Source organism: Capra hircus, chromosome 26 (assembly GCF_001704415.2).
Source record: "Capra hircus breed San Clemente chromosome 26, ASM170441v1, whole genome shotgun sequence".
NCBI lineage: Eukaryota > Metazoa > Chordata > Mammalia > Artiodactyla > Bovidae > Capra > Capra hircus.
Genome location: NC_030833.1, coordinates 27,718,124 through 27,732,208, shown reverse-complemented (window position 1 = coordinate 27,732,208; position 14,085 = coordinate 27,718,124). Strand labels below are relative to the sequence as shown.

General features: G+C 55.5%; 2 protein-coding genes across 3 annotated transcripts; both read right to left on the bottom strand.

Annotated features, from left to right (window-relative positions):
* On the bottom strand, window positions 1,629–7,703 carry CALHM2 (calcium homeostasis modulator 2). Of its 2 annotated transcripts, XM_005698426.3 has the most exons (4): window positions 6,653–7,703; window positions 5,288–5,358; window positions 3,921–4,635; window positions 1,630–2,687 (listed from the first exon to the last, which is right to left on the bottom strand). In XM_005698426.3, the coding sequence occupies exons 3-4, from the start codon at window positions 4,473–4,475 to the stop codon at window positions 2,271–2,273; spliced, it is 972 nt and encodes a 323-aa protein (XP_005698483.1). In that variant the 5' UTR covers window positions 4,476–4,635; window positions 5,288–5,358; window positions 6,653–7,703; the 3' UTR covers window positions 1,630–2,270. The 2 variants fall into 2 exon arrangements, with proteins under 2 accessions (XP_005698484.1, XP_005698483.1); XM_005698427.3 differs by lacking the exon at window positions 5,288–5,358 and having other exon boundaries at window positions 1,629–2,687.
* CALHM1 (calcium homeostasis modulator 1) lies at window positions 9,699–13,829 on the bottom strand. Its single transcript, XM_018041113.1, has 2 exons — window positions 13,278–13,829; window positions 9,699–10,847 (listed from the first exon to the last, which is right to left on the bottom strand). The coding sequence occupies exons 1-2, from the start codon at window positions 13,827–13,829 to the stop codon at window positions 10,365–10,367; spliced, it is 1,035 nt and encodes a 344-aa protein (XP_017896602.1). The 3' UTR covers window positions 9,699–10,364.

Sequence of the window (14,085 nt, the reverse complement as noted above, 5' to 3'; positions counted from 1 at the left end):
TTCCTTTTTGCTTGTCTTAAGAACCAATTTGTTTCATCTTTTTCCTTTTCTGGGGCTGCTCAGTGGTTGCAGGCAGCAGGCTTCTGGGTCCCCAGGGAACCTGAGAGTCTCCTTCTTGGGAGGTCCCTGGGAGCAGGAATGGAGGGCCAACTCCCCACAACCCTGGAGTCAGGATCCCACTGTGGCCCTGGCGGGCTCTTGGTCCAGCAGGGGGTGTGAGTGGGGTGATCAGCAGGGTCCTGGGAGCAGGCTACACCCTTCTAGATTACGGCATCTCTGGACCTTGCCTCTGCCTCAGCTCCGTGGTACCTTGTGCCCCTTGGTGGAGGCTGTGAGGCTTGGGCAGGAGGAGAGGCAGAGCCCAGAAGGGAAATTCAGGGACCTGAGTGCCTGAGAGGAAGGTGACAGGTATCAGCTCAAACCAGCTGGTGATGTCTCCTCCGGGGGCCAGTGGGGCCAGATTACCCAGCCTCTCTGAACTGGGTGCCTTGTTTGTGAAATGGGGTTAAACAATCCTGCTTGAAGGATTTTATGGACTGAGTGAGAGCATGTATATTATGTGCTGCCACAGGGCCTGGCATGTGCCTGCTCAGTGAGGACCTAGATTGACGTGCTGTGTGACCTTGGGAGACTACACGGATTCTCTCCCTGTTGCTCCCCTGAGGAGAGCTTGCTGGGCAGAGGGCATTGCCTGACTTGTTCCTTGGGACCTGAGGGACAAGGGATGTGATGGGCCTGCTGCACCCCCACCTCCCTGTAAATTTCTCAGAAAGACTGTCTCTGCCTCCTTTGAGAAGTAATAATCCCGTGTTCCTGAATTAAGAGGCCAGCCCAGACCCAGCTAGTTGAAGCCAGTTCATTTTTGGCTTGGTCTTAAGGGAATTAAAAGTTTCCTTGGGCAGAGCTTTAAATGTCCTGAGAGCTGGGGAACTTTTCCGTGGGAAATGACTGAGTCCCATGAGAGACTGGGACAGGGACAAGGGAGAGCGCATCGGAGGTCCTAGAAGTGGCGGAGGTGCTCAGGCAGGGCGGGCGTGGGAGGGAGGCCATGGAGCGCTGGCCTGCTTCTTGCTCGTTAGCTCTGGGTTACGAGAGCTGGACTGCCCAGCTGAGCACAGGGGCCGGGTCTGCTGACTCCTGATGTCTAAGCCGAGCTTCCCTCTGAGAAAGGCCAGGCTCCATCTGTTTCCCAGATCAAATCAAATGACTGAACCCAGTTAAGAGATCATCAGCCCCAGGGCCTTCCCGCAAGCGGGAACACCTGCCTCTGCCTCCCCTGACCCCCAGCCCTCCCTTCTACCCATTTCAGTCTCACCCAGGGTCTCTGTCCTCTTCCCTCCCCAGGTCTGGGATTTAGTCCTGTCCCCCCAGTAGCTCAGCTGGTAAAGAATCCGCCTACAACGCAGGAGACCCCAGTTTGATTCCTGGGTCGAGAAGATCCCCTGGATAAGCGATAGGCTAACCCACTCCAATATTCTCGCCTGGAGAATCCCCATGGACAGAGGAGCCTGGCGGGCTGCAGTCCATGGTGTCGCAAAGTCGGACATAGCTGAAGCAACTTAGCGCATAGCATCGTGACCTCCAGCGTGCTGTGGCATGACCCATCCAGTCACACAGACACCAAGCTAGTCCTTTATACTAAGAAAAGCTTTATCAAAAATGTGTATAAAATAAATACGCCAGAGGGCTGCTTCCCAGCTGTGCATACCGAGCCAGCTGTCCATGTGCAGTTCCGCAAGTGGCCTGCATAGCCTTCTGCACGCCAGCCTGCTGGTGAGTTTCATCATCACCTGACTGCTGGCCAGGGCTTCCCACATGGGTGGAATGGGTCCCTCTAGTCAGAGGTCATCCTCCACATCATAGTTCATGAAGGACCAGTTCTGGGAAAGGGTCTTTTCTCCAAAGCTGTTTACCAAGTGGGTGGTGGCAACTGGAAAGGGGACTTCTTCAGGTCTGAGGGCCTTCCTGCCAGAGCCCACCTCGTCTACCAGCTCTCACACCCATATCCCAGTTTCACTTTGTGTTCGTTTCTCTCCTGGCCTGTTTCCCCCAAAAGCTATAGTTAAAAAAATCTCTGGGGAATTCAGTGATTGGGACCGTGCACCTTAATTGCAGAGGGCGAAGGTTCAGCCCTGAGTCAAAGAACTAAGATCCCACAAGCCATGCACAGCCAGAAAACAGAAGTCCCCTCTGATGCTGGTGTGAGCAGGCAGTGGGGTTCAGTTTGGGACCAAATACCGTCATTGGCCAAGAGTGTGGGAACGGGACCCTCAGGAGGGAAGCAGGGACATCTCTACATGGTCCGGGGCCATGCCGTTGCCCACCACACCCTGGGCCCACTTGTGCAGGCGGCTGTAGAGTGGGAGGCCTTGGTTCTCACGGTACAGGTAGACGCCGGTGATGGCATTCCACTGTGGCCGCGGCTGTGTGCCTTCCACCGGGAACTTGGCGACCAGCTCCTCATCGTCCTTGTTGAGCGCCACAAAGCCGAAGAAGCGGCGCACGTTGTTGGCAGCCAGCACCCGCGAGTGCACCTCAGCCGTGCGCTGGAACAGCTGGTCCTCGTTGGCGCGGTACTGCGCCCAGTAGGCCTCCTGGCGGTAGCTGAGTGGTGAGCAGTAGTGCTTGAGGCATTTGGTCAGGAACACCAGGATGGCCACCACGCCGATAAGCAGCCACCCAAAGAGCTGGCCAGAGAAGGGGCAGGGTTGAGGGCGGGCAGCGAGCTGCCTGGACCCCCACCTGCCCCGGGAAGAAGTGGCAGGAGCTGGTCAGAGGGTGTGGGCTGGGTGGAACCAGACATAACCCCCTGAGAGCTGGCTCTGTCCCTTCCCTGGCCTCAGATTCTGTTCTTCTAAGGGCAGCAGGCCCTTCTGACTGTGATTCCTCCACTTTGACCTCACTCCCTGGAGCTCACACCTTCTGTGTTTAGACTTAGCCTCTTTGAAATCACTCATGTGCTTGTCTTGTGTGGCCGTGAGCCTATCAAGGACTAGGACAGTCAAGGTCATCTTTGTTTCCCCATTTAAGCATGGACAGAGATCTGTGGGCATTTGAGCATCAGATACATTTTATCTCTCTGCCTACCGTCTTCCGTCTCCCTTGGTGCTGTCTCCAGCCCTGCTTTTCCACTTGTGTTACTTATGTACCTTTAGAAAATCTGTGCTCAGGTCTTTCCCTGGCTGTCCAGTGGTTAAGACTCCGCACTTGCATTGCATGGGTTCAATCCCTGGTCAGGGAACTAAAATCCCACATGCCATGCAGTGTTACCCCCCAAAAAGAAAACTGCTCTTTTCTGCCTGTTTCTCACACCCTGCTTCTTTTAAGTTAACACAAGCTGTTTTTCTGCTCCTGCTCAGGTCTCTGCTCTTGCTTCCTCTCCCTGACCAATTCCACTTCTTCAGAACTAAGCTGAGGCTGAGGCTAGGATCATGGTGGCAGCTGCTGCTTCCTGACTGGACACCCCTCCTGTCTCAAGGGACTTCTCTTCTGTCGGCAATGCCTGAGGCTGACTCTGCTGGGTAATGGCTTTTCCTGGGACAGGAACATGCTCATCCCCTGAGCCAGCCATCCTCCACTACCAGCTCATGGCCGACAGAAAAACTTTCATAAGACGGCAGGGGTTTGTGCTCAATCCAGTGGAGCGAAGGGCTTAATCTGTGACAGGTATCAGGCTCGGACTGAGCAAGAAAAAAATTCCTTTAATGTTTAAAACTCTCTTATTTGGGATGGCGTTGACCCTTGTCCCACCAATCGCTAACCCATGGATACCCAGCTCTGATGCCTGAGGCTGTTAATCTAGTGATTTTCTGGAGAGCTCAGCCCCGGAGGACTAACTCCAGGGTTAACCCTGAGCCGTTACCTGCCCACCCACCATCAGGTAGGGGAGAAAAGAGGAGCTTCTCTTGGTACAGTCTTACCTGGGACTCATACTTGAGTCTGCGGCTGACCTCCTCCCGGAAGACTGACAGGTTGGCAGGGCCCTCCCCGCATGGGAACCTGGCCAGGATTTCTGTGGCATGGGCTAGTGGGAAGCTCCTTTCTCCAACCATGAGTGAATAGGGGTTCACGAACTCACTGAGAGCACAGACATAGGCCTCACCACGCAGCAGGGAGATGACAGACCAGGTGACGGGGGCCACAGCTGCGCGGCCCACAATGGAGCTTAGGAGGAGGAAGTTGGGGGCAGCCGAGCAATTCTTGGTCCTCCGGTACTGGCACTCAGCAACCAGGTTCCAGGTGTGGTTGTTAAGGATGACGCCAATGAGGAAGAGTGCCAGGGCCGGCACCCCAATGGCTGCCAGCCCATACAGGTAGTTCCGGGCTGGTGAGCAAGGGCAGTGGAAAGCCACCACGGTGAACAGCTCCTGGCTGCCCACCGTGCCTAGTGCCACCAGCCCGTTGAAAATCATCACATCCTTGCTCTTGAAGAAGAGTGACAGGAAGCGGAAGTTCTCTGCGATCAAGGCTGCCATGGTGATGGGTCAGCTGGGGGACCGACGGCAAGGGTGGAGGCAGGAGGAGATCTGGATGATGGCTCCAGGTGGGACTACGAGAGCTTGCAGGCTAGTGGGCACCGGAGGGCAGGGCACAGTCTTGCCATTTCATCCCCTGTAGTGGCCAGTTGGGTGCTTCCTGTGGGACAGTAGATGACAAATCAGTATTTGCCTCTGAAAATAGGGACCAAGGGGCTCTTGGGAAGTCAGGCTGGTGAGAAACGAAGGAGACTCCGGGAGCCCCAGGGCCAGGTAGAAATAGAGTAGCCACTGTTCACTGAGCTCCTATTATATGTCAGGCGTTTTGCACCCCTCATTGCCCATCATCACGGTCCTGCACTGAGCTTTGATAGCCCAGTGCACGGTTGAGAAGGCGGAGGTTTCCCCAGGGTGACTGGCCTGGCCGGCTCTCACATGAGTGCAGAGCTGAGATTTAAGCTCAGGTCTGTCTGCCTCACACACTTAGGTTCTTGTCATCCCCATAAGCTTCCCTTGAGGTGGGGACTAGGAATGGCCCTGTGGCTTTGGGGAATCTGGGATATTGACTGGCTTTCCCTTTGGGATTCCAGGTACTTGCTAATGTGCTGGGGGACCTAGGACAGTTTGGAGGGTGTGTCCTCGGGTGTCTAGCCCATGGGTATAAAAGCTGGAGTGGGTGTCTGGTGGATGAGGGACTTGAGCTTGACCCTGTGCTATGGGCTGGTGTGGAGGAAGGGGTCGCCAGTCAGTGGTGAGCCTGGTGCAGCCTTCCTGGAGTTCATAAGAGCCTTTTCATTTTGGAGACCACAGACCCTGGACTGGTTTAGGAGATCCTGGCTCTCAATATTCTTCATGACTTTTCTCTGGACTTCAGTGTTCTCATCTGTGAAAAAGGATAAATCATTTGGCCCTTGTCCTCCTCTTAGGAATGCTGGAGGGAAAGAAAGGGAATTAACCATGCTGGATAACTCTCCCATATATGACACCCTCCATCTCACCCTGTCCAGTCCTGAAGGCTTCTCCCAGAGGTGAGGTCGATGGCGAGGGGTGTGTGTGCGGGGGGGGGGGGGGGGGGGGGTAATTCTTCATGTGGCAAAAATCAGGAAACAAAGGCCTCCAGAGGATAAGCGCTTTGCTCAAAGCTATTCAAATATGGACGTGCCTGGAGGAGACTTTAGTGCGTGACCTAAGCAGGCCTGGGAAGTGGACAACGGTGGGTCAAGCTAAGCAAGCCCTCTATTTTCCTGGTTTCCTCTGCCCCTGCTCTGTGCCCATCCACAAGAGCCCTGGCAAGCCTCCCATTCCCCACCTGTTCCCCTTTCTTTGTCCAGCAGCCATGTTCCACCCAGGTCCCCAGGCCTGGGGCCGCCCAGCCAGCCAGCAAAGGAGGCCTTGATGAAGCCTAAGGCTTGGCCATGCCCGCGAAACAGTGGAGTCTCCGAAGGCAGGCTGTCTCTCGAGTCTGCTCTTGGTCTGGGTAGCAGCAGTGCTGGCAGCCTGCCAGGAAGTAGCCGAGGCCTCCAGCTTCAGCCCTGTTCTGCCCCAACTCCCTTCCCAGGTTCCGCCCACACAGGCAAGGGTGTGGCCCCTGTTCTTCTTTCTATCCCGGGATGAAAAACAAAAGTCCTCAGGCCAGAGACAGCTGGGGAGTGGAGAGATGGGAGGTGAGGGGCGGGCAGCGAACAGAGGTCGGGGGTCCTGCCAGTATTTCCTTCTGTGCCTCCTCTCTGGACCACTGTCCCTCCCGGTTACTGCCAAGACTGCCTGACTGGGTGCCACGTGGGTTGCCAGGTGGAGAAGGAGAAGAGATCTGTCTTGCCTAACTCACTGTCTCCAGTGGTCCTGGAGCTCCAGTCTAACTCCCTGGGAAACGAGTAAGCCCCCTTTCCCCACCCCTCCTCTTGACTTAACCGCCTCTAATACGCTCCCCTGGGTTCAAAAATCACAACAGTGGTGGGTGGTGCGCAGAGGAGAGAACACTGCCCCTGAGAATACCGCCCTTGGGCCCCAGGCCTGGGAGTGTCATATCCAGGCCCGGATGAGACCTCCAACAACAGCAGTAAGGACAGGAAACGGGTGCCTGGGGAGTGGGGGGAGGGGGTTCAGGGAGGGGCCTGGCTCCCGGGAAAGTTCCTCCGGGTAGACCTGGAGTGGCCCTGTGTGTTCCCCTTCCTTACCTGGGATCTGCTGCGGGCACCGGTAGCTTTGGCCTCCGAGGGGCAGGGCTCTCCAAGTGGCGCAAGAACATCAGAGACCCCGGTGGGGACCAGCCCATGCCCTCTCCCTCCCGCTTTGCTTCTTCTGCCCAGGAGAGACCGGCAGGGCCTGGGGCTGTTGAGGTCTTCCGAAAAGTTTAACTCCAGAAAAGAGGCTGTACCCCGCAGGATGGATGGTGTGACCCAGCCAGTGGAAAAACAGTCTCCGGGCAGGCGGGCGCCAGGCAGTGGGGGCGGGCGGAGGGCGGGCGGCGCGGGGAGAGGAGAGGAAGTGGAGGAGTCAGTTTTGCACTAGCCCGCCTGCCTACAGAGGCTCTGCACCAGTGGGACCAGTTTGGGAGCTAGGCAGGGGGCCCTCGGCATTTCTGGTCTGGGCCTGTCCTCCAGGCTGGTTTCAGGAGCACCCCCAGTACTTGATCTCCACTGACAGAAGCAGCGAGAACCGAGCCCCAAGCAGGATTAGGGGAGAGGAGCCACCAGACTGACGCTGACTCCTAGTGGGGTATGCAAAGACAAAGGCCCCCCTCCCCCATCCTGGTCCTCTCTGAGCAAGCCCTCCCCCTGCTGGCTCTTCTGTCCTCACTTCCACTCACTCCCCAGATGCTGCTTAGAATCTCAGGAGCACTAGTGAGAAAATTCTGGACTTTAGGAGTTTTCTGAGGCCCTGTGGGGAGAGCTCTGACTGGTGGGTGGAAATTACGAGGAGGCAGATGAAGCCCTTTGTAACAATTAGAGCTATCCAGCCTGTTCCAGAAACTGGTCGTGAGATCCCTGTCTATGGAAGTATACAAGCTGAGGCTGAAAAGTCTTGGATCGGTAATGCTGAAGGGGAGGGCCCGGCCCAAAGACAGTGTCAATGACCCACCCTCCTGGACCAAGGGAGAGACCCCCAGACCCCTGTTCACTCTGCAGTCTTGGGGTTCTGTGACCTTAGAACTGCTGAGTGACCTGCTGGCCTCCCTCAGCTGGCCTTGTTCAAGTGCGGGAATGAAGGGAAAAGGACCAGTGTTCATTTTTTTCACATCTTACCATGTCCCAAATACGGTTCCAGATTCTTCCCTAGAAGTTATCCTTTAACCTCACTATAATCCTGAAAAGCAGGTCTTTTAAACATCCGTTTTACAGACAGACAACTGTGGGTCAGAGGGATTGACCCACTGGGATTGAATCCTCTGTGGGTCAGAGGATTGTGGGTCAAAGGACTTGCCACAGGTCCTACAGTCCCAGTATTTGAATGCAGGTTTGCCTGGCCTAAAATTTTACTCTTTCCTTCACATTTCTTTAAAATTTATTTTTATTTATGTTTTGGCTGTGGAGGGTCTTTGCTGCCCTGCACAGGCTTTCTCTAGTTGCGGCAAGTGGAGGCTACTCTTGGTTGCGGTGCCCGGGCTTCTTCATTGCAGTGGCTTTCAGTGGCTTCTCTTGGTGCAGGGCACAGGCTCTGGGCGTGTGCGCCTCCTTAGTTGCAGTACCTGGGCTCAGTAGTTGAGGCAGGCTCAAGCAGTTGTGGCACGCGGGCTTAGCTGCCCTGTGGCATGTGGGATCTTCTGCACCAGGGATCCAACTGGTGTCCCATGCATTGCAAAGCAGATTCTTAACCACTGGATCTCTGGATCACCCTCCTTCACATTTATACTTCCCAATAACTCTGGGCTGGCTTTTTTCCTCTGGACAACACCACTCCCCCCTCCGCCTCCCACTCCCAGATGCTAACATACCCCTGGTCTTCACTCATCTGAATCGCCCCTGAGAGTAAGTCCCACCTCCTGGAGGAGGCCTCCAGCCTACCTAGGCGTCCAGGTTTCTCCCTCTTCCCAAATAATTAAAAGGAGAGAGACTGGGTCTCAGAAGTGGGAATAGAGGGAAGGAAGCCTGAGGAAAAATGAAAATTATTAACCCAGTGTTGTTAGGCTTAAGATCAAGATGAATTCTTAGATAAATGGGACTTAGGTCTCCAAGATGTCTTGGGGCAAGAAGCTCATCTTCTTGGCCCTCTGCTTCCCCCTGGACAAAGGAAGCTCTAGTTCCTTACATCCCCGCCTTCCATCCAGGAGGAGGAGAAGCCCTCAGATTTGGAAATCAATACCCACGTTATCTGCCAAGTACTGAGTGCCTACCACGTGCCATGCACTCTATGTACCTCACCCATCTGATGCTCACACAATCCCATGAGGTAGGTGCCTCATCTCCCTTGTACAGAGGAGGAAACAGGCAAAGTGAGGCAACTGACCCGAGGGACACAGTTTGTAAGTGGTAGAGCCAGCATTTGACTGAATTCTGTCTCTCTTGAGTCTGGGCCATTTCCACCCTAGGTAGCTCCCCTCCCACCCCTCCACCCTCACCCCCACCTCAGGACAGAGATCTTCAGTACTTTAGAACCCCCTCCCCAAGAGATACGGTCTCTGAGAACACAGGAAGACATCAGCTTCCCTTTCTAAATGCTCTGGGGATGGTCTGATTTCCACCTGAGACCTGGATGTGAGGGACGCGTCTGGGCCATCTCCAAGGCCTCTCCCTGGCATGTGGTATGGTCTGAATATGTCCCCTGCTCAAATTCATAGGTTGAATCTCAATGCCCAAAGGCGATGGGATTAAGGAGTGGGACCTTTGGGAGGTACTGAAAGCATGGGATTCATGCCTTATAAAAGAGGCTCCAGGGACTTCCCTGGTGGTGCTGTGGTTAACATTTTGATGTTCGCAATGCAGGGGGCCTGAGTTCGATCCTTGGTCAGGAGACTTGATCCCACGTGCCACAACTAAGACCCAGTGCAGCCAAATAAATACACAAATAAAAAATTTTAAAAAGAGGCTCCAGAGAGCCCCCAGTCTCACCCACCACAGGACACAGTGAGCTGGCATGCTCTACCAACCAGGAAGAGGGCCTCTATAAGAACCTGACCACAGCGGTGCCATGATCTCGGACTTCCAGTCTCCAGAATGGTGAGAGAGGCCTCTGTCATTTAGAAGCTACCCAGTCTGCTGTATTTGTTAGAACAATTCAAGCAGACTAAGACAGGGGCCTTTCGTGCCAGTGCTGAGTAAGTGTGCAGTCCGCCTTGATGATGTTGAGTGACCTCCATGGTGAGCCACACCCTGGCTTCTCCTGACTGGACCTACCTGCTGATAGATATCTTATCACCTGTGACCATAGGCGTGTCCCATCAGGTGGGGCTGTGTCGGGTCCTTATGGCCCATTTTGGTCTGTTCAGCCTCACTCAGGAGACCAGCCAAAATCAGAGGATTCCTGCTTCATGAGGTGGCTGGACTTCCCTGAGCCTTGAGCATAAGGGAACTAAGATTTTTTAAAAAATCACAGATGAGTGAATGCTGGGGCAAGGTGCTCACAGAGCCTGAGTGAGAGGAGACAGTGAACCAGGGGTGAAGTGGCCTGGGAGGGGCTGGGCAGATGGGAGCTTGTCTCCCGCAAAGGCAGTTCTGAATCCCTCTGACTAATACTGCTCGTGGCCCTATAACTCCAGGACCTTCCAGGATAGTCCCATAGCTGGGGGACTGAGGTCCCCTTCCAACTCCAAATTTCCCACCTCAAATGGGCAGGTGAGTGCCTCGGCACGTAGGTCTGCTCTGGAGCCTACAACCATTTCTTCATCCAGTTTGAGGGTCTGAGGAGCTGTGGGCTCACACCCCCATTCCCACCTCTTCACCTGGCCGCGGCTCACACTTTGCTGAAGTAGGTGGCCACTTCCTTGCGTGAAGGCCGGGGCCCGCCCCCAGCCCAGCCGTTGCCCACCAGTGGCTCCTCCTGGCCCAGCCGCAGGGGCGGCTTGCACTCATGCCAGCTTGTGAGCAGCCTATTCATGGTGCCCTGATCGGTGATGCCACGCAGCTTCTCCCTCTCCTCATCTGCCCCTTCCGTGGCAGCAGGGGCAGCTGAGCCAGTGGGGCCAGCAGCCAGCACCCCGTGGGCGTGACCCAACTCCAGGTCGTGGTTCATGGCCTCGAAGAACTGCTGGATACAGACCTTGGCAAAGGCCTTGGCGTGCTCCGTGCACGTCTCATCAAAGAGCTTGCGCTCAATGTCGATGTAGTGGGACCAGTACTTGCTTTTAAGGAAGGCGGCCTGTGTGAAGCAGGGCCGCACAGCACGCACGACAAATGCCAGCAGCGTGGTCAGGAGCACGAAAGACCAGCCCAGGGCCTGAGATGAGAAAAGACAGAGTCAGCCGGGCACTGCCCTGTGGCCTCCTGAGCCTGTCCAGGCCCCCAAACCACACTCTGTGCCAGGGCCTTTAGGGGAAAGAGCACTGACTCAAAGAGCAAATGACGGCACCTCATGGCCTCCACTTCCTCCTCTGTACAATGGGCACAGATATACCATCTCATGGAAATGAGACCGCGTGAGTAAAATGCCCTGTATGTAGGCCTGGCTCTCAATACATAGGACTTAGCTGGGCAGACCTTGGAACTAGAATGCCTGGATTTGCCTATTTGCACCACAGGCATATTCCAGAGATATGATGGGATCTGCTCCAGGCTGTTACATTAAAACAAACATGGCAATAAAGTGAGTCACACCATGTTTTTGGGTGCCCAGTGCATATAAAAGTTATGTTTACACTAACATAACATGCGCAATAGCATTATGTATAAAAACCAATGTATACAACTTAATTAAAAAATACTTCATTGCTGCAAAATGCTAGCCATCGTTTGAGCTTTCAGTGAGCAGTAGTAATAACATCAAAGATCAGTGATCACTGAAAAGTTTAAAATATTATGAGAGTTGGCAAAATGTGACCCAGAGACAAGAAGTGAGCATAACGTGTTAGAAAAATGGCACCAACAGACTTTCTCGATGCAGGGTGGCCAGGAACCTTCAACTTGTGAAACACGCAGTATCTGTGAAGCCTGAGAGAGTGACGTGCAATAAAACAAGGTCTGCTTGACCTTAACAGTTGACTGGGAGCAAAGTACCTGCCTTCTCTGTGCCTCAGTTTTCCCACCTACAAAATGGAGCTGTTGATCATCCCACTGGGTTGTTCTGAGAACTAAAAGTGGCAATAAACTTAGCACAGTGCCTGGTACCTAGTTAGTGCTCAGTAACTGTTAGTCACTATTATTAGGCCAACCAGCCCTCACTAATTATGCCTCTTCCTTCAGGAAGCCTTCCTTGACCTCCCACAGTGACGCTTCCTCCTGAGTCCTGCACCCCGCCTCTGGCTCCTGCTGCTGTCTGACTGTCAGTCAGCAGCTCTCAGTCTGTGCCTCACTTGTGGGTTCCGAGCTGAGCCCTCAGGGGTCACAGAGACAAACTGGGCAATTGCTCAACTTGTGCTGAAGAGCACTGGACACTCGGGTGCTGGTTCTATTCTTCCAGTAACTCACTGTGGTGAAGGCTGCTCCCCCAGTTTGAACTTCAGGGTCAGCCCCAGTTGCACAGAGAAGCATTTGGCCGAATCAGGGTGAGTGAGGCAGGGCAACCACTGTCAGTAGTGGGGGTCAGTGGGTTATGGTAGAGCACCCTGGGGCGGGGAAACTGCAGAGCATGTGGTGGATGAGGAGATGTGGGCCCCGCTGGGCTGAATCTCCTAAAGTTTCAGGTCAACCTGGAAATCTCATTTTTATGTGATAGTTTGCAGGTTTTAGATGATGTCAACTAATTCTAAAATTAAACTTTGAATTCAGCCCCTGAAGTCCAAATGACATACTATAGCCAGGCAGCCTGCCCTCTGGGGCCCCTTTTAGTCTACGAGGTAATTGTTTAAAGGTCAGGTGGAGGGTAAGTGGATGATGGACAAGTGCTCACAGGAGAGGAGGCGCAGGTGAGAAGGAAAGCACTCGGAGTGTGAGGTTCACAGGGGCACCTGGGGATGCCGCAAGCCCCAGAGGGGAGAGTTCAGGCTGGAGGGGAAGCCGGGGTGTCTGGACTCATCGCAGCAGAGTGTGCATGCTTCTGTAGCCTTGTCCCCTCCCTGGCAGACCCCTGCCCAGGTCTTCCTGCCCATGCACAACAACTGCTGAGGAGTCCTGAGGGGCTCAGATGAGTGCTGGGCCAGAGGGGCAGAGAACGAGGAAGCAGGGCTACAGAATCCCCCGTCAGTGGGCCCTCCAGCCCTGCCTTTGGGGCACATCCCAACAGTCCATGCCCTCACTCAAGCCTCTTTTCCCTGAGCTGGGAGTGCCAGCTGGGGCCATTTGCCAGGGAAATGTACCCAAATGGCCCAGCCACCCACTGGCCTCACTACTGCCCCAGCCTGAAAGACGAAAAGGATGCAAATTCCCCCAGGTTTCCAAACTGGAGCTCAGGAAGGAAGACAAGGGGCTGACTGAGAGGTTGGGTCCACTCAGGGGAACCTCAGGACAGGACACAGGCCTTTTTCCCCAGGTGGCACTGACCTGAGGAAAAACACCTGCCTCGGCCTTTAGAAGCCCTTTGGGAAAATATGCCCCCGCCCCAGGGAGCTGCGTCTGAGTGGGCAGACCCAGCCCTGGCCAGGGGTTGCCCCCATCTATTGGGAAAACGTGAGCACGCCCGGCGGACGCTCCACTTCAAGAGCGGGGAAGGAATGCTTTCCGAGGGATCCGACCTATGAGGGGAGCCCCAGCCCAAGGCCAGCCGGCCCCTCACCTGTGAGATGCAGCGCAGGTAGCGCACAGCCACCTCGCGGGCCAGCAGCCAGTCGCCCTCGTAGATCTCAGGGCAAGGCACCCGGGCCAGCAGGCGGGCGAGCTCGGGCGGGGGCAGGCCGGGCACCAGGCTGCCATTGCCCAGCAGGCTCACTGGCACCGCTGTGCAGAATGCACAGAGGAAGCACTTGCCGTCGAGCAGCGTGACGGCCACCCAGACGACGGGCGCGATGAGGGCGCGCTGGGCCATGGAGCAGAACATGTAGCGCAGCACGGCGGGGTCCTTGGCCCGGCGGCCCGGCGGCCGCTTCCACTCTTCAGCCAGCATGGACACGTTGTTGTTCATGACCAGGCCGAGCAGGAAGAGCACCAGGGGCGGTGCCAGCAGGATGCCGGCGCTGTAGGCAGCATTGTAGCCCGGCAGGCAGGGGCAGTTGAAGTCGAAGGCGGAGTACATCTGGGCGCTGGCCAGGGCCATAATACCGCAGATGCCATTCATGAAGGACTCCTGGTTGGACTGCAGGAACTGGAAGATCATCCGGAACTTGTCCATGGTGCCCCCACGGGGCCTGCTGGCTTCCTCCCACCTCACCGCAGCCTCAGGGCGGCCCCTGAGGCCCACTCTGCCCAGCGGGCGCCCGCCTCATGGCTGAGACAGGCAGAGCTCCGGGCGGAGGCTGGGGCTGCTGTCTCTTTGAACCTTCTAAGTCAGGTGCTGGCCGGGAGGGCGCAGCTTGACCAATCCCATGGGTGCAGCAGTCTTCCCTCCCCTACTCCACCCCTCCTGGGTTTCTCTCTGTCTCCACAGC

Bases quoted from the DNA above. Each gene is read 5' to 3' on its own strand.
- CALHM2 (XM_005698427.3), bottom strand. From the start codon at position 4,475: ATGGCAGCCTTGATCGCAGAGAACTTCCGCTTCCTGTCACTCTTCTTC. The intron at 2,688-3,920 runs GTAAGACTGTAC...TTCTCTGGCCAG, and splicing joins GACTCAAGTATGAGTCCCAG to CTCTTTGGGTGGCTGCTTAT.
- CALHM1 (XM_018041113.1), bottom strand. From the start codon at position 13,829: ATGGACAAGTTCCGGATGATCTTCCAGTTCCTGCAGTCCAACCAGGAG. The intron at 10,848-13,277 runs GTGAGGGGCCGG...TTCTCATCTCAG, and splicing joins ACCTGCGCTGCATCTCACAG to GCCCTGGGCTGGTCTTTCGT.